The sequence below is a fragment of the Nannospalax galili genome, unplaced genomic scaffold (assembly GCF_000622305.1).
Source record: "Nannospalax galili isolate Female #2095 unplaced genomic scaffold, S.galili_v1.0 scaffold661, whole genome shotgun sequence".
Lineage (NCBI taxonomy): Eukaryota > Metazoa > Chordata > Mammalia > Rodentia > Spalacidae > Nannospalax > Nannospalax galili.
In genome coordinates, this window is record NW_008345457.1 from 436,632 (window position 1) to 455,835 (window position 19,204).

The window sequence follows — 19,204 nt, forward strand, 5'->3', positions numbered from 1 at the left end:
GACTGTGTAGTAGGAATCAAAGTCTATATTGAAAAGCTGACTGAATCTACTCATCACCTAAGTTAATGTAACCACTGAAGTTAACCATCAAAATTAACTCAGTTTCCATGCAGTTCCTGGTCTGCACCCAGCAGGTTCCCTCCCTCCTTCATCTCCCAATTATCAGTAATGACTCTGGCTTCTTCAGCCCTTCAACACTAGCCAAACAAAAAGGAGGAGGCATGCAACAGAAATGTAAGTGGCTGCACATAATGGTTTAGCTACCTGGGAAGACAATTTGGCAATTTTTTTCCAAAAGTAAACATCCTTTAAAAAAAAAAAAAAAAAAAAAAAAAAAAAAAAAAAAAAAAAAAAAAAATCCATGACAAAAGACAAATTCTGAAATTAAGCCTTTTGCTAACTATAAAGAAGTTACTTTGAAGACTACACAGTATACTTACTATATGGGCAAAATTATCACTCTTGTGAAAAAGTAAAATGTCTGGAATTCTGACGTAAGGAATTAAGTGATGCTTAATTGTCCTTCACAAAATACTGTCCCGCTTTTTTTCCTTTTCAGTCTGAGTCATATGAAATATTTTGGATCTCTGATTATACCAAATATGATGGTTATCAGGGGCTAGAGAGATGGCTCAGCGATTAAGAGCACTGACTGCTCTTGCAGAGGACCCGGGTTCAATTCCCAGCACCCACATGGCGACTATGAACCATCCTTAACTCCAGTTCCAGGGGAATCCGATGCCCTCTTCTGACTGCCACCACATTGCACAACACAGGTACACTCACATACATGCAGGCAATATATTCATACACATAAAATAAATAAATAGTTAAAAAAATGATGGTTGTCATGAAATCCATCCAGTTTTATATTCTGACCCTCAGTTTATGTAGGCTATAAATCTGTCATTTTCCCTTTTAACAAACCATAAAAATGATAGTGCTCTCTGATAAGACTATTTCAAGGTAAATCTTAAAATAAAATATAAATATTCATATTAAGGGCTTCTAAGATGGCTCAGCAGGCAAAGGCATCTAATGTCAAAGCCTGACAACCTTGAGTTCAATCCCTGGATCCCACGTAGGGGGAAGGAATTAACTAACTTCCACAAGTTGTCTTCTGACTTCCATACACGAGCCGTGGCACACCCCAGCCCAATAAATAGTCCACTATAGAGGCTGAAGAGATGGCTCAGGGGAGCGAGGACCTGCTCATAACTGCCTGTCACTCCACCACTGGGGATCTGATAACCTCTTCTGAAGTCCACAGGCACCTGCACTCACATGTGTGTGCATGTCCACACATATACAATTAAAAATAAATCTTTAAAAATAAGTAAATAGAGGGGCTAAGGTATAGTTCCATGGTAAAGCAGTCATTCAACATGTATAAAGCCCTGGGCTCCATCTCCAGAACCATAAAACAAACAAAAAAGAGATAAAAGCACTTTCATAGTAAATAGGTAAAAATAATTTTAAACATCTTGTAAAGGGGGGAGTGGTAAGATACATAGATTGGAACAATACAATTAATAACTCTGAATTATGCTAGGCATGGTAGCACACGCCTTTAATCCCAGCACTTGGGAGGCAGAGGCAGGCGGAACTCTATGAGTTCCAAGGCCAGCCTGGTGTACACAGTAAGTTCCAGGACAGCTGGGGCTACAGAGAGACCCTGTCTCAAAAAGACCAAACAAAAACAAAAACAAAAACCTCTGAATTAGCCAGGTGTAGTGGTGCATGCCTTAAATCCCAACACTCCAGGAGACAGAAACAGGCAGATCTTTGTGAGATCAAGGCCAGTCTAGTCTACATAGCAAGTTTCAGTCTATCTGGGGCTACAGGGAAACCCTATCTCAAAAAAAAAATTTTTTTTTTTTTTAAAAACTTATCTGGGCATGGTGGCACACACCTTTAATCCCAACACTTGGGAGGCAAAGGTGGGCAGATCTCTGTGAATTCAAGGCCAACCTGATCTACATAGTTGAGTTCAAGGCTATCCAGGGCTACAGAATGAGACCCTGTCCCAAAAAATGCCCCCATTTGAAAAAAATAATTGTCTTATACTGCATTCAACTAGTATACATATACTAATTGAACATACATATGTTCATCAAGCATACATGAGATATTTATCAATGTCAAACAGGGGCTGGGGATACAACTCACCAAGAGACCTAGGCTGGCCAATGAGCCCCTGGGATCCTTCTATCTCTGTCTTCCCACAGAGATTACAAATCCCTACCATTGTGCCTGACTTTTTATGTAGACTCTGGGGGTAAAACTCAGGTCTTTTTACTGACTGAGCTATCTTCCCAGCCCTCAATATTATTTTTAAATTTTCATTATTATTGTGCATGTGTCTCTGAGTATAGGGGTCTGTGTGTGTGTGATGTGTACCATGTAGAGTTCAAAGGATAACATTCGGGAGTTGGTTCTCTCCTTTCACCATGGGTTCTGGGGACTGAACTCAGGTAGTTAAGCTTATGCTGCAAGTGCTTTTACCCACTGAACCATCTTGTTGGGTCCCTGAGATTAATTTAATATTTATTTTTATTTTATACATACAAGTGCTTTCCTTGAATGCATTGCTAGAGGAGGCCAGAGAGGGTGTCAGATCTCCTGGAAGTCCAGTTATAAATGATTGTTAACTGCCATGTAGGTGCTGGAAACCAAACCCAGGTCCACTGCAGGAGCAGCCAGGGCTTTTAACCACTGAGTCATCTCTCCAGCCCTGTCTCTCCCCCATTAATTTATGAATTTTATTACTAGAGACAGATATGGACATCAGATGAAACTATAAGCTAATCTCATTCATGAAAGAGATACAAAATCCTAGCCAAAATATCAAGGAATTGGATGCAGTATAAGAAAAACAGATCACAACCAGGGTGTGTTTAATCAAGGAATATGGGATTAGAATATTCAAAAATTAAGAGAGGAACTTTTGTTTCTAGTGAAGATAGCCATAAAGGAAAAAAAAATTTGTCTTCCTATAAAATAACCCAAAATAAACAAACAAAACGACACTTTGAGAAAACAAAGGAAATGATACTCCACAAAAGCCCAAATGATCTATCTATCTACACACACACACACACACACACACACACACACACACACACACACCAAAAGAACACAATTTTTTTTTTTGGTATTTTTGAGACAGGGTCTCCCTGTAGCCCCAGCTGGCCTGGAACTCACTATCACACACACACACACACACACACACACAGTCTGGGATCCTCAGGCACCCAGTGGCTACAGGCTCAACCAACAATATAATCCCCCCGCCCCCACTGCCAAGGGCAGGAATGATGCTGACAAGAATGTACCAAGGCTTGCACACTCACTCATCATTAGCAAAGTATAAGCTTCAACAAGCCCTTTGAAGAGCTTCAGAGGCTTACAGAATGTGTGTGTAAACTTGACACAAGGTATGCACAAGGTATGCCTTTTTAAAGGCAAAATCAACTGTTAGTGTTAGGATGACAGAACAGTTAGTTACTATCTTTGGCAGACAGGTATACTGGTTGTTGAGACATGGTTCCCCAGGTGTGTACATGTTGTAAAAACCCATCCCTTAATTTCTATGCACTTCAATTAAAAAATAATTTCACCAAAAATACTTTTTCCAATGTGTATACAAAGGCTTTCATCAATAAAGTAGATGTCTAAACACATTCTGCAAGTTTAGAAAAGAAAACCAAGTGAGATGTTTCCTACCATAGTTACTATGACCCCAGATCTCCTATCAGCCACCTCGTCCACTAATCACAGGAGGATCCATAGTGAGGACAGGGATTGGTTCAGGGATACCACAAAGTACAGAGTGCTCTCCCAAGGCACAGACAGTAACAAATTAAGTATTTGTTGGATAACTAAAAGCACAGAGAACTAAAGAAGGACGCAAAGTATTCCTGCTAGACTATTAAGTCTGAAGCTTCTACTCGATGAAACACCAAATCCAGGCTGAAATGGCTCAGAGGTAAAGGCGCCTGCTGCCAAGCCTGACAACTGGAGTTTGACTCCTGTGATGCAGGTGACGGAAGGAGAGAACTGACTCTAACTAACCTCCACATGTGTGTTGCATGAGCATGCACACCTAGATACATACATACACACACACACACACACACTCACTCATATACACATAAAATAGATGTAAAAAAAACCTAGAAGCAACAAATAATAAGTAAGATCTAAGGATAGTCATTACTTAACTGAGCTTGGGTTTAAAACAGGACAATGTAATAAACATTTTTTTAAAATGGGGCTGTGGGGCTGGAAAGATGGCTCGCAAGTAAAGATCACCGGCTGCTCTTGCAGAGGACCCAGGTTCCCAGCACCCACATGGTGGCTAACAACCATCTGTAACTCCATTTCCAGGGGATCTGACACCTTCTGAAATCCACAAACACTGTATGAAAGCACTTACATACATGTAGGCAATACACTCACACACAAAAAATAAAAGTAGTAAAATATTTTTAGAATGGGGTTGGAAGCTGGGTGTGGTGGCACATGCCTTTAATCCCAGCACTCAGGAGGCAGAGGCAGGTGGATCTCTGTGAGTTCAAGGACAGCCTGGTCTGAGTTCTAGGACAGCTGGGGTTACAGGGAGACCCTGTCTCAAAAAGACCAAAAAAAAAAAAAAATTTTTTTTAAGCTGACTAAAACCGAAAGATGCGATCAGTCAGTTGTAGAACCAAATTATAGACCCGAGTTTCTCCATTTCCTTCGCTAAACCACTCTCCCTGAAGTATCACCTGCCTCACCAATGTCTATGATGGGTACCACTATTTTATTTCTTGACGGCTCTATTTTCTAAACAATTCTAATTTTAAGAAAGTCGTTAATATTCAATCAAAACACTTCATTCTACTCTCTACTTGTGTGCCTAGATATCTTAACAAGTTTAACTTCTATTCTCTCCCCAGTTCAGCCATTCCAATGTTTGAGGACAATTAGATTTCCAACTGTCAACCCTACAGCATTCTAGGCTAAATGAATTTCTTTCTTTCCCTGTTTGTTTGCTTTTTGAGAAGGTCTCACTCATAGCCCTGACTAACCTGGAGCTTGCTATGTAGACCAGGCTGGCCTTGAATTTCTAGCAATCCTGCCTCTGCCTCACCAACGCTGAGATTATATGTGTGTAATCTCACCCCCACACCCAACCAATCTCTTCCTTTGCTTCATAAGAGTACAGTTTCCAGGTTTTCTTCATCTTAACAAGCACGCTCCTACTGTGAACCATGGTGACGTTCTGCTGACAGCTTGGGCTTCCCCTGGAGCCTCATGAACTGCCTACACACAGTCTGAGCTTACATGGGGGTTTTTCAGCAACACTGAAGTCAAGTGCTCAAGGAGAAAGAAAGTCTGCACAAGAAGAACTGCTAGATGTCAAGATCCTTCACACTACAAATCAGGAACCTGGATGCTTTAAAGGGTGAATGGCATGAATTTAAAGGCCAAAGTGGACCTGGAACACTCATCTTCTGAAAAAGAGTGCTTCCAACATCTGATTCACAGCCCAGCATAAGACGTAAAAATCAAAGCACTCAAAGTTTGAAAACAGGCGATATTTTTAAATACACAGAAAAGGCTCCTTAAGGATTCCTCCAACTATAATAACTCTTAGTTTTTAGTGAGATTACCACTGTTTATTTTCTTATTTTACTCATGTGAATTAAAAAATACCTTTATGTTTTTAGAAAAGCAAACAGAAGGTCATAATCACATTCTTGGTACAATGTAACTTATTCCAAGTAAAATTTCGATGTTAAAAAAGGTTAAGATTGGAATTACTGGTTAACATAGCAATGCATCTTGCAAAAATGTTTTGTGATGATGGATTCTCTAACAATGTTATGACTTGTGAAATGGAAAATTACATGAGCACATGCAAACATAAGATTAATGTGTTAGTATATACAGAGCCAAAAGGGTCAAGTCACTCAACATGGAGCCAGCCATTACTGTGAGTAATTCAAACCAAAAATTTGGCCAGGATGGTCTGGTGACCAAGTATACAAATCAATCTATGAAAGAAAAGCATGAGGACTAATATGAGTTTCAAGCACTAACTGTACGAACATCTGCCAAGCTTTCAATGTTAGGTGACAACTGAGCAATCAGGATGGCACTGTCAGCAAGCAGCATGGATGAACATGTACTTTCAAGTTCTAGGTGACATGCAGCTTTTACTGCAAAGGGAAGGGTCCCCCCATTACAGAGGCATTGATACACTGCCCTCTGTACCTGGCACATCCTGGGGGAGCTCGGATGCCACCTTCTTCTCTGCCATGTTGCTGCTATCATGGGTTTCTGAGAGACACCCCTCAGGGCTCCTCCCTTCACAGGGACTAGTCTCTTCGGAAGCATTTGTTGTGTTGTCGCCAAGATTTGCTGGCACAGAGTTACCTCTATCCCCAACTTCTGTTGGCTCTACAGCAAAACGCACAACAAAACTTTAAAGATATTTTTTTTAATTGCTTTTGGACAAATGGCCACATTCAAATACTAAAATATGACCAAAAAAATCTACTTCTCTTGGATGGTCATTTTACAATAATTAGATTCTAGAGTAGCTTTGCAATGGGGTATCCAAAAGTATGGAAGATGTTAAGAATGTTTAAGTAATCTTCTTAGGGAATGTAAGTACAACATCACAAATCCATCAATACATAAAACTCATTACAATGGCTATGCATGTTACAAGGGAGGGGCTCCCTTAAATATCTTTAAAAAGAAAAAGAAAAAAAATAAATAAATAAAAAGTAGTTGCTTGCAGTGCACATTTCCATTTTCATTTGGCAAGTGAAACTGGAGTTTGCATAAGTAGCATTAATGAAAGATATCTTTTAACTAAGTAATTCTTTTACCCTCAGGTTTCCCTGGCCCAGGACCGTCGTCTGAAGCTTTGTTGTCGCTGTCTTTGTCGAGGGACTGGTCCTCCAAGTCCTCTCTGCCTTTCTCAGCATCTCTGGAGCTGTTGCTCTCCATCTCACTCTTGTCTTTTTCGATCTCTTCCAGGCTTTTATCACAGTCTATATCTTCCCCGCTTCTGACTCTTACGGATTCCAAAATTTCTTCTGTAATGAAAAAAAAATTAAAACATTTTTCCATATACAATGAAAATATTGCCAGATGTCACTTAAGAATTTTAATGCTAACTATTTAAAAATCATTACAACTACAAGAGTGAAAATTATAGGAGCTAAGCTGGGTGTAGAATCCCAGTACTGGAGAGGCAGAGGCAGGCAGATCTAAGTTTGAGGCCAGCCTGATCTACATAGTGGGTTTCAAGTCAGCTGGGGCTACAGGGAGACCCTGTCTCAAAAAGACCAAAATAAGGGGCTTGAGGGATGGCTCAGTGGTTAAGAACACTGACTATTCTTGCAGAAGACCCAGGTTCGAATCCCAGCATCCACATGGCAGCTAATAACTGTCTGTAACTCCAGTTCCAGGGGATCCGACAGCCTCTTCTGTCCTCCGCAGGCACTGCACGACATGGGTGCACTTACCTACATGCAGGCATAACACTCATACAGATAAAAATAACAAAATTTTTTTTTTAAAAAGACCAAAATAAATAAATAAATAAGTAAATAGATAAATAAATAAGATCAACTTTAAGATCTTTTATTTTTAATCATGTGTGTGTACTTTAATACAGGTCCCCATGGAAGCCAGAGGCGTTGGATCCCCCAGGTGCTGGAATTACCGGCAGTTTTGAACCACCTGATGTAGTTGCTGTTAATCGAACTTTGGTCCTCCTGAAGAGCAGTATGTGCTCTTAACTGCTAAGCCATTTCTCCAGCCCAGATCAACTTTCTTTTTAAAAGAAACATGGCAATAGCAGAGCACAGTGATGCATATCTAATCCAGTACTCAGAAGGCGGAGGCAGGAGGATCAAAAGGTTCAGGCCAGCCTGGATATGTAGTAAGACACAGTCTTTAAAAAAAATAATGAAGGGGGCTGGAAAGATGGCTCAGTGGTTAAGAGCACTACCTGTTCTTGCAAAGGACCAGGGTTTGATTCCCAGAACCCACAGGCAGCTAACAACTGTCTATAACTCCAGTTCCAAGGGATTTGACACCCTCTTCTGACCTCCTCGGGCATTGTACGACATGGGTGCACTTATATAACGTGCAGGCAATACACTCATACACAATAAAATAAAAACAATAAATAAAATAATAATAAAGGGAGATGAGCATAGTGGCACATGCCTTTAATCTCAGCACTAGGGAAGCAGAAGGATCTCTGGGAGACTGAGGCCAGCCTGATCTACATAACAAATTCCAGGCCACCTGGGGCTACAGAGAGAACCTGTCAAAGAAAGAGGAGAGGAGAGGAGAGGGGAGGGGAGGGGAGAGGAGAGGGAGGGGGGAGAGGAGAGAGGAGAGAGCCTTTAAGAAAAGGCTGTAAATAATGTTATAAACAGCTAGAGGAACACTGAGTCCAAGGAGGAGAAATGACTTCACAAGGGGAAGGCAGGAAGGGGAAGGGAAGGAAGGCAGGCCAGGCGTGGTGACGCACACCTTTAGTCCCAGAACTCAGGAGGCAGAGGCAGGGGCATCTCTGTGAGTTCGAGGCCAGCTTGGTCAATATTGTCTTTTTTTTTTTTTTAATTTTATGTGTATGCGTGTATTGCCTGCATGTAGGGTAAGTGTTGTGCAATGCCCTCGGAGGTCAAAAGAGGCTGTCAGATCCCCTGGGACTGGAGTTATGGACAGTTGTTAGCTGCCATGTAGGTGCTGAGATTTGAACCCGGGTCTTCTGCAAGAACAACCAGTGTTCTTAACCACTGAGCCATCTCTCCAGCCCCTACAATATTATCGTTAAGACAGGCTCTTGCTATGTTGCCCAGGCTGGGCTGAAATTCACAATCTTTCTGCCTCACCCATCCTAAGTAGCTAGGATTACAGACATGTGCCACCTTCCCCACTTTTTAAATATTACTCTAAGGGGACTAGAGAGATGGCTCAGTGGTTAAGAGCACTGGCTGTTCTTGCAAGGGAACAGGTTTTGGTTCCCAGTACGCACGTGGTGACTAACAACCATCTGTAACTCCAGTTCCAAGGGAATCAAATGCCTTCTTCTGACCTCTCTGTGCATTGCACAGCACAGGTGCACTTACACACATGCAGGCATAACACATAAAATAAAAATGATAAACAAAATTTTTTTTAAAATATCACTTTAAGGGGCTGGAGAGATGGCTCAGTGGTTAAGAGCACTCACTGGCTGTTCTTGAAGAGAACCTGGGTTCAGTTCCCAGCACCCACATGGTGGCTAACAACTGTCTGTAACTCCAGTGTCAGGGGACCCCATACCCTCTTCTGGCCTTAGTGGGCACTGCATGCACGAGAGCACTTAAAATTTTTAAAATAAAAAATTTTAAAAATTTTAAAATGAGTTTTAAAAAAAAAAAAATCACTTTAATCCTGTTGCTCAAACTGTTCCATTTTTGACTTTTGGGAACCTTTTAAGTGCTCTGTCCTCTTCACAGGCGTCTTCCATTGGGTATCAGCCCCTTCTTCCACCCCAGCACTTCATGATGTCCCAAGCCGGCTTGACTTCTTCCTCCCCAAACTCTACAATCTGTCATCTCTCCACAAAATTGTGGTTCTTTTAGTGACTGCAGAATGTTTAGAAGTCGTACAATCTGGATGACAACAGCACTAGGGACTATCCAAATATGAAGACATGTGTGGACATGTGTGGAGGTACCCATGTGCAGTTCCGTCTTTGGTTCATTCTATTATTGTCCCCTTGCTTATTTGGGAACTTCTGATAGCGAGAATCAGACTCTCAATATATACAACATATCCAGTGATTTGTTTGATCCTGGCGCACATGATATAGTAGTCTCAAAATTGCAAAACCATAATCCTATTGACTTTTGTGGGAACTCAAGATGATTCTCTAAAAGAAGCTGTGCTGCAAGCTTTAATATACAAGGAAACTTGTCCACTTGATTTGTGGAGGAAAAGGGGGAAAGGGGGAGTAATCTGGCTGAAATAAATAAAATTTCCTGTGCAGTAGTCTACAGTATGGAAGGGACAGGGTGAGAATGATGAGCTAGGCAAGGAGGCATACCCCTCATAGTCCCAATAATCTGAAGGCTAAGGCAGCTGGTTCATGAGTTCAAGGCCAACCTGTGTTATATTAAGTGTTGAGCCCAGCCTGGGCTGTATAGGTAGAACCTGTTACAAACAAACAAGACACAAATGTTTGAGCGGAGTCTTATCAGTGACAAAGGCAGGAAACCAAACACTGGAAGGTACAGTTTCCCTGAGCTATGTTGAGTGAATAAGGCTATTGTAGGAAAACGACAGAGAAGCAAAGCAGAATACGTAACTTGGCCATCTTAGTACATTTTCAACTTTTAGAATTATTTTTAAATCAAGAGCTTATCTCAAACTTAACAAATAAATAAAGTGAGACAGTCTCTCCTCTCACCATTAGCTGCTGCTAGAAAGGATTTGTTACTGCCCCGAGCTTTGTTCGTCAGGTCTTCCGTTATGTCCATGTGTCGGTGAATTTCTTCTCGCATTTCTTCTAGAATTTTGCACAGTTCTGCTTCCCAGTAATCTTTGTCCAGACAGTCCATTAATTCTGCAAGCTGGACCTTTGTGCTGTAATACCAGATTTTCTTTTCATTTTCATTTTCTGTGTCTTCTTCTCTGTTGTGAAATGGAAGAACATACATTAGACAATGCTAGTTAACTGATACATCTACCCAATGAAGACTTAAGACACAGAATGCAAAGACTATGTGTTGAAGTTCGTTCAGTTTATTCTTTTTCACGTAAGCAACCTTAATTATTTTTATTTCTGAACCACCACATGAGGTTAGGAATAAAACAATTTCAGACTAGGAGTGAGCAAAGAGGGTACTGACAAATTTATTTACACACACCGCCCCCGCCCCCCACACACACAGTGAAATGGTTCCAAATCCACAGTCATGTACAGAGTACTTGGCAGATCAGACCAGTTATACCTCAATCAACTTTAAAATTTTTTTCTATTTATTTTTTAAAATATTTTATATGTCATGCAATGCTACAGAGGTCAGAAGAGGACTTCGGATTCCCCTGGAACTGGAGTTAAGGACGGTTCATAGCTGCCATGTGGGTGCTGGGAATTGAACCCGGGTTCTCCGCAAGAGCAGTCAGTGCTCTTAACCACTGAGCTAACTCTCCAGCCCCTATCTATTTATTTTTATTTTATGTGTATGACTGTTTTGCCTATAATGTATGTAAGTGCATCACATGCATATGATGCTTGGAGAGGTCAGAAGAGGGCACCAGGAGCCCTGAAACAGAATGGCTGTGAGAGCCACCATGTGGATGATGGGAACTGAACTCGGGGTCCTTGCCAGAGGAGCCAGTGCTCTTAACTGCTGCACCACATATCCAGCTCCACCTGAACCAACTTTAATGCAACAATCTGGTGAGACTTTTAACCCTGAGCCTTCAGAAATGATGGTGCTCAGAACACAGGAAGTAGAGATCACACTCACATTATAATATGGTTTAGAAGCACTTCTATGACATGATATAAAGCTTTGCTAAGTTCTGGTCCTTGAAGAAGCCACTTCACCCAAGCAACAGTGTTTCTCTGTCTCTCCCCCCGCCCCAACCCACCCTCCTCTCTCCTTCCCTCCCTCCCTCCCTCCCCTTCCCCCTCTCTTTGGGGCAGCACCTCATTATGTATCCCTGACTAGCCTTGCCTCTGCTGGGATTAAAGGTATATGCCACCACTACTGGCTCATCACTCGTCTTAAAGACAATCAAATCTCAAACTGGAGAGAAGAGAGGCAGCTTCCTTTCCTGCTACCTCTCCTGAGGTTCCATCTACTTCTAAGGGAGGTGGAGACTTCAATAGAGATGATCACTATTTAAAAAACAATGCAGATTACCACCTAGAACAAGGCTTCAAGAAGCACATCTCATAATGGCAGAATTGGTGGTACACACCTGGAATCCCAGGACTTGGTAGGCAGTCAGGAGGATCAGCAGTTCAAGGCCAACCTTAACTATATAACAAGTCAAGGCCAGTCTGGGCTATATGAAAAGCCCCAAACTAAACAACCTAACAAACGAAGCTGGAGAGATGGCTCAGGGGTTAAGAGCCAGTACTGCTCTTCAGAAAACCAGATTTAAGATTCCAGCACCCATGTCAGGTGGTTCACAACTGCCTGTAACTCAAGCTCCAGGGAATCCAATGCTCTCTTCTGGCTTCCATATGCATACACACGCATACACACATAGAGCTCCAGTCTAGGGATGTGGTTCAGTGTAGAGCACTTAGCATGCTCAAAGCCCAGGATTCTATCGTCAGTATCATTAAGTAGAAAAGATCTGGCTTTGAATGGGTTCAGTCCCTTGAGATACATGGGCCTGGTCAGAAAGCACACCTCTGAGTCATTTTATCCACATTACTTATAAAAAGGGAATGTAGGAGTACCTGCCTTCAGTCACTGCACAAGTTGAGGGTATTAAGACAAGGAGCTATCACAGCGAATGGGAACATCATTAGTGATCAATAAACATGAAATACTGTTAAGGTACACAATGTATACAAATTTCTTGCGGTTTTTCCTTTTCTTTGCGAATGTGCGTGTGCGTGTGCGTGTGTGTGTGTGTGTGTGTGTGTGTGTGTGTGCACAGAATCCAGAGATGGATGTTAGGTATCCTGCTCTAGCACTGAGACAGGGGGTCCCTCCAATGAACTAGAGCTCCAGGGATCTGCTTCCTATCTCTGCTCCTAGTGCAGGGCTCTTTACATTGGCACTGGGGACCAGAACTCAGGTCCTGATACTTATGAAACAACGTGCTCTTACCTACTGAGCCATCTCTCCAGTCTATTTCCCCCCTTTTCTTAATTTGTCATAAACACAAAATTTTAAAAATCTTTCTGAATCTGCTCTGATTTCACTTTACTAGTTACTTCTGCTGTGTTCTTATGACTGAGTAATGACAATTGTCTTAATCTGATTTCCAAGGCTAATGTCAATATTCCCAGCAAAAAGATTCATAAAGCTCTTAAAACACAATGCCTTATCAAAAATCTAATTAAGTGACAGTATCAAATCATCAAGCACTTAGTGAGCTCTGACCATGCCTAGGAGTTATAGACAGCCTGCCTCTTATTTTCTAAAATTTCAATCTTAAAGATTCCCTATTATAAAAATCTCATTCTCCCTCCCTCTGCAGTGTCCTATAACCTGGCTGAACTCAAATCCCTATGTACCAGAGGATAACCATGAACTTCTGATCTTCTGCCTCCACCTCCTGAGTGCTGAGATTGCAGGTGAGCACCACTATGCCTGGTTTATGCTACACTGGTGATTGAACCCAGGGCTTCGTGCATGCTAGACAAATCCTCTACCATTTGACCTACATCCAAAGTCTGCACAGTTTTAAGTATTTCATTCTTTATTGAGAAATACAGTCATGCACAATAGAATGGCCTTTCAGGCACTGATGAACCCACTAGGCAATGGTGGTCTCACACGACTCTAACCCAGTGGCATCACAGCCACTTAATGTACTGTTTGCTCTATGATGTCCACAATGACAAGCTTAGAACACATCCCTGCATCAACTGATGCACGGCTTGCACCTATACTTCTCATTGGAACAAGAAAAATTTGGGGGCTGGAGAGATGGCCCAGAAGGTAAAGGCACTTGCCACCAAGCCTGATAACCAAAGTTTGATTCCTGGAATTCATATGACGGAAGGAGAGAGCTAACTCCTGCAAGTAATTCTCTGAAATCCTCCACAACCCCCGCCCCTGTACCACCCCCCCCAAATATATATATAAAATAAAAATTAAAAAACTTTTTTTGGGGAAAAAGATACAACTTTAGAATGTAAGACCTCATCATGAAAATGAGATAGTATAATAGGAACAAATTCAACTACATGGACATTCTTTCAATTTCTTAAGATTTTTTAAAAAATGTATGTATGAGGACTGGAGAGATGGCTCAGCAGTCCAGAGCACTGGCTGCTCTTGCAGAGGACCTGACACCCATGCACATACATACATGCAAACAAAGCACTCATACACACAAATTTTTTTTAATTAGTAAAAAATTTAGTCAAAGCTGGGCGTGGTGGCGCACCCCTGTAGTCCCAGCACTTGGGAAGCAGAGGCAGGCAGATCTCTGTGAGTTTGAGGCCAGCCTGATCTACATAGTGAGTTCCAGGTCAGCTGGGGCTACAGGGAGACCCAGACTCAAAAACAAAACAAACAAAACAATTTAGAAAAAAAATGTGTATGTATGCAGGCGTGCACATGTGCAGGTGCCCATGGAAGCTGATGTGGGAGTTGCGAACTAAACCTCATCCTCTGGAAGAGCAGCAAGCACTGAGCCAGCTCTCCATTCCCCACTTTCTGCCAGTTCTTTGCTGTTGTTTTTCTGGTGTTTTGAGACAGGGTCTCCCTGGAGTCCCAGCTCACCTGGACCTCATAGAGATCTGCTGCCTCTGCTTCCCAGTGCTGGGATTAAAGGTGTGTGCCACCAAGCCTAACTTCTGTCAATTTCTGAAAGCAACCCACAAACTACTGAAAGTGTCCCTAACAGCCAATAGGCTCTACTGTGGTATCTGCAGAACTTCCTTCCCATCCACAAAAGAGAACTCACTGCTTCATGCAAAAGTCCAACACTTGAATTGCTTTAAGTAGGCTTTTCTTTGTAGTGAGACGACTCAAACTTGTAGTAATTCCACCAATTAGTTCTGATTCTGCCTGCCAGCAGTATGTGAAACCAATCTAACACCTCCTCCACACTAATCATTCAAATGTCTTCACAGCATCTATAATTTTACTCCATTTTCCCATCTCAGGCCAAGCATGCTCAAAAACACTTGAATGGCTCCCCTCCTTTGGCCTGCTATCCAGACTTGCTCCCCTAATACTGTCTCCATAAAAGTAATGTTAGATCTCTCTAAAAATGGGGTGCTGGCAACTATTTTTATTCTGCTCATCAAATACTACCATATTCTCACTGACTTAACTTTTTCTTCTTAAAGAGAAGAATAAATTCATTACAGGCCTAAGTAGCAAAATAGTAAACACTGTCAAAGCAAAGTTGTTTACTTATACTGATGTATTTGGGTTTATTCACACAGTTTATATAATCAAAATTATGTCCTAATTGTAAAATAACAACTACTTCTCTTCTGTATAAATACACATTGATCCATGTTGTGTCTTTTTTAGCTCTGGAGTTATAATGTGGGTCCCACAGAACCTCTGTTCCTACAAGGCCTGTGAGCTCCCTGGAAACAGCCCAGTTGTCCTAAAGATGCTCTTTGCCAAGTGTCCTCATGAGTTCACAGGATCACAGCAAAGAAGAGGGTAAAAAGAAAAAGTTTATACACATACATTTCACAGTTTCTTTGATTTTTACCTAGACTACATTTTACTTTTTACTCACTTATGAAGTTCATTAATAAGTCTGAAAACAAATCACATTGTTTCCATTTTTTCCTCTAAACAAATCTATCAAAATGAAGAGAAAGAAGCAATGGTGAATTCTGCAATACTGTCCCCCCTCCGAAGAAAGGATGGGGAGACACAGACAGAAGAGTGGCCAGTGTAGATGGAGACGGCTTAGAGTAAGTGTCCAACTAGAAGGAAGGCATGCACACGCTCCCTGACAGCCTTCAGAAAGAGACAACTCAGGTGACATGATTTCAGGCTTCAGGAAACCCAGATCTGAGATAATAAAATCCCATTTCAGTCACTTGTGTGTGGTGTTTCGTTACGGCAGCACCAGGAGATCCCCAAACTCTGGTACCAGGAAGCACAGTGCTGATATACCCACTCCTAAAATATAGAAGCAGCTTTGGAACAGAATCCTGGGAACAGGCAGAGGAAAAGTCTTGACAGAAAGGGCCCAGACTGCCTTGAAGAGGAGGCAGTGGTTAAGCTGTCGACAGACAAGGGCAACCTGGCACTAGAGGATGGGAAGGCTGAGAAAGGATTTTCTCTCCCACAGCCTTGAGGAGACCCTGCGTTCTGACCTCAAGCTTTCAAAGCTGTACTTTCCTGCTGCAGCTTTCTTGCAGTGGCCTAGGAAACCAACTGAACCAGAATTCAGTAGTAACTAGACACGACAAGCAGCAGACATTCTTTTATTTTATTTTTTTATTTTTTGAGACAGGGTCTCCCTGTAGTCAGTTGGCCTGGAACTCACTGTGGAGACCAGGCTGGCCTTGAACTCACAGAGATCCACCTGTCTCTGCCTCCCAAGTGCTCGGACTACAGGCGTGCATCACCACGCTTGACTTCTTTTTTGGTCTTTTTGAGACAGAGTCTCCCAGTAGCCCCAGCTGGCCTAAACTCACTATGTAGACTAGACTGGCCTCAAACTCAGAGATCCACCTGCCTCTGCCTCCCAAGTGCTGGGATGAAGGGTGGCATAAAATATAGTTTTTAAAATCATATAAAGGTCTTAGAATACCCCATTCAGTACCCTGTGGGTGCAACATGCAGTTGCTGCCACTACTGTCCTCCCCTTAGGAAGTATGTGGCATCTACTTTATATGGTCAGCAGCGGGGTACGTAGCTCAGTGGCAGAGTGCTTGCCATCCTCAAGGCCCTAGGTTCCATCTTCAGCCCTGCAAATAATAAGCTGTTACTATAATACTATCATACATAGGGCATGTTTTCAAAGTACTCAAGGATGTGAAAAGGAAAGTGGTCCAGGGAAATAGGGGTTCAGAGAAGGCAAGCCCTAAAAATGGCATAAATAAGAGGAGACTTAAAGGACAAGTGATCCAAGAGTTTCAGGTGAGGAGAGAGGGAAGGGAATTAAATATACAAAGATAAAGAACTGTGCTGAAGAGTTTAAACTTTCTGGGACTGGAGATGGCTCAGGGGTTAACAACACTTGCTGCTCTTGCAAGGGCAGCTAACAAACATCCTTAACTCCAGTTTCCGGGGATTCAATGCCCTCCTCTGGCACTGCACAACAGGGGTGCACTTAAACACAAGCAGGCAACAAACTCATACACATAAAATTAAAAATAAAAATAAAAATAAAAGGGCTGGAGAGATGGCTCAGCGGTTAAGAACCCTGGCTGTTCTTGCAGAAGACCTGGGTTCGAATCCCAGCACCCACATGGCAGCTAACAACTGTCCATAACTCCAGTCTCAGAGGATCCAACAGCCTCTTCTGACCTCTGCAGACACTGCATGACACAGGTGCACTTACCTACATGCAGGCAATACACGAACACACATAAAATAAAAATAATAAATATTTTTTAAAAATCATCCAGCTATTGAACAGAGAGTAAGACTGGGGGTAGGTATGGGAGACTTTCCTACAGAGCAGTTTAGAGATGGCACTAGCTGGTCTAAATTCATCTAGAAGACTCCTTTCATGACATGTATCATTAACCTACACGAATCACATATTTTTATTTTTAATAAATAAAAGCAATACTGGAAATTTTTTTTGGTTTTCTTGAGACAGGGTCTCCCTGGAACTTGCTATGTAGATTAGGCTGGCTTCGAACTCACCCAGCTTACTGGGATTTTTTTTTTTTTTTTTTTTTTTTTTTTTTTTTTTTTTGATCTCCCTGTAGCCCCAACTGTCCTGGAACTCACTATATAGACCAGGCCAGCCTTGAATTCCCAGAGATCCGCCTGCCTCTGCCTCCCAAGTGCTGGAACTACATGCGTGTGCCACCATGCCCGGCTGGAAATTTTTATATTAACTGCTAACCTTATAATTAAAAAATTGCTGCAAACTCAAGCAGACAAAAACTCAGCACAGAACTGTGGAAATTTTTATATTAGCTGCTAACCTTATAATTAAAAAATTGCTGCAAACTCAAGCAGACAAAAACTCAGCACAGAACTGTGAAAATTTTTTTTAGTCAAAAAATTTAGTCAAAGAACTATTGGCATCTGGTTACTGCTGGGTGAGGAAGAGCTGATTTTCTTAAAAGGAGGGACTCTAGATAGGCTGACTAAATCCCAGTGGATGAACTTGCTCTGAGGGACATCTGGAGACACTAACTTTACATGATAAGCCTTAACACAAAAGACAGACTATATGAACTTCAGTGGGGAAGGGGGGCTATGGGAAGGTGCCAAAGGGGAAGGGGGTATAAAGATGATTTTATGTATGAAATACACAAAAATTCAATTAAAAAAATTTTAAGGCAGGCTTGCTGGCACATGTCTACATAGTGAGTTCCAGGTCAGCTAGGGCTATAGGAAGACCCTGTCTCAAAAAGTCAAAAAAAATATTTTTTTAAGAAAATGAGCAAGTAAGATGAATGAGCAATTTTTAGAAGATATAGCTTATCACTAAATACATACAATAAGAAATTTGATGTCATGGATACGTCAGTCATTCTGATTTGATCACTTCACATTGTACAAATGTCATGGGGCTGGAGACATGGCTCAGCAGTTAAGAACACTGGATGTTCTTGCAGAAGACCCAGGTTTGAATCCCAGCACCGACATGACAGCTAACAACTGTCCGTAACTCCAGTTCCAAAGGATCCAACAGCCTCTTCTGTCCTCCGCAGGCATTGCACGACATGGATGCACTTACTTACATGTGGGAATAACACTTATACACATAAAATAAAAATAATATAATATTTTTTAAAAAAGATGTTCTACATGAAATACAAAAATTCAATTAAAAAAATTTTTTTTTAAAGTTGTTTGCTGAGCTCACCTCTCCCTGCTTCCCAGGACCTGCACCACCGGCTAATTCTCCTGGCCCGCTCTCCTGCCCTCAGGCCTCTCTTGGGGTAAGTCTATCGTGCAGCCCTCCCCGCCTGGACTCCCCCAGCTGGGTTCACCCTTCCATCTCCCGCAATGTTCTCTACTCCTAGTTTGGGCCCTGTGCCATTCCTAGTCTTGGGGCCCCAGACACCTCGGGAGCCAGTGCTGTTTCCTGATCCTTTTCACCTGGACTGGCTTGGTGCCTTCCTTGGGCCCCAGGAGCACTGCTACTGGACCTGGCCCCGCCCTCACCTCCCTCTACTTCCCTGGTCCTGCAACACCCGCCAGCCTCTTTCTGGGGCTCCAAGGCTCACCTTTCCTCTCCCTGATCCTTTGTATCCAGTACAACCCAGCTACTCAATCCACTCCCTGGGAAATCTTGGGGCTTCTTCCCACCCCATCTGCCTTTGCATCCCTGC

The 19,204-nt window shown here is 42.1% G+C and overlaps 1 protein-coding gene across 2 annotated transcripts in view; it reads right to left on the reverse strand.

Moving 5' to 3' along the window:
- Bptf (bromodomain PHD finger transcription factor) overlaps positions 1 to 19,204 on the reverse strand; it is a 128,540-nt gene that overhangs the window by 70,113 nt on the left and 39,223 nt on the right. The window contains exons 3-5 of one of the 2 annotated variants that reach the window (XM_008841614.3): positions 10,472 to 10,695; positions 6,885 to 7,094; positions 6,262 to 6,447 (exon numbers count right to left, since the gene is read on the reverse strand). In XM_008841614.3, the coding sequence (XP_008839836.1) occupies positions 6,262 to 6,447; positions 6,885 to 7,094; positions 10,472 to 10,695 (620 nt within the window). The remainder of the gene's footprint in view (positions 1 to 6,261; positions 6,448 to 6,884; positions 7,095 to 10,471; positions 10,696 to 19,204) is intronic. The other variant, XM_008841615.3, reaches the window with a different exon arrangement.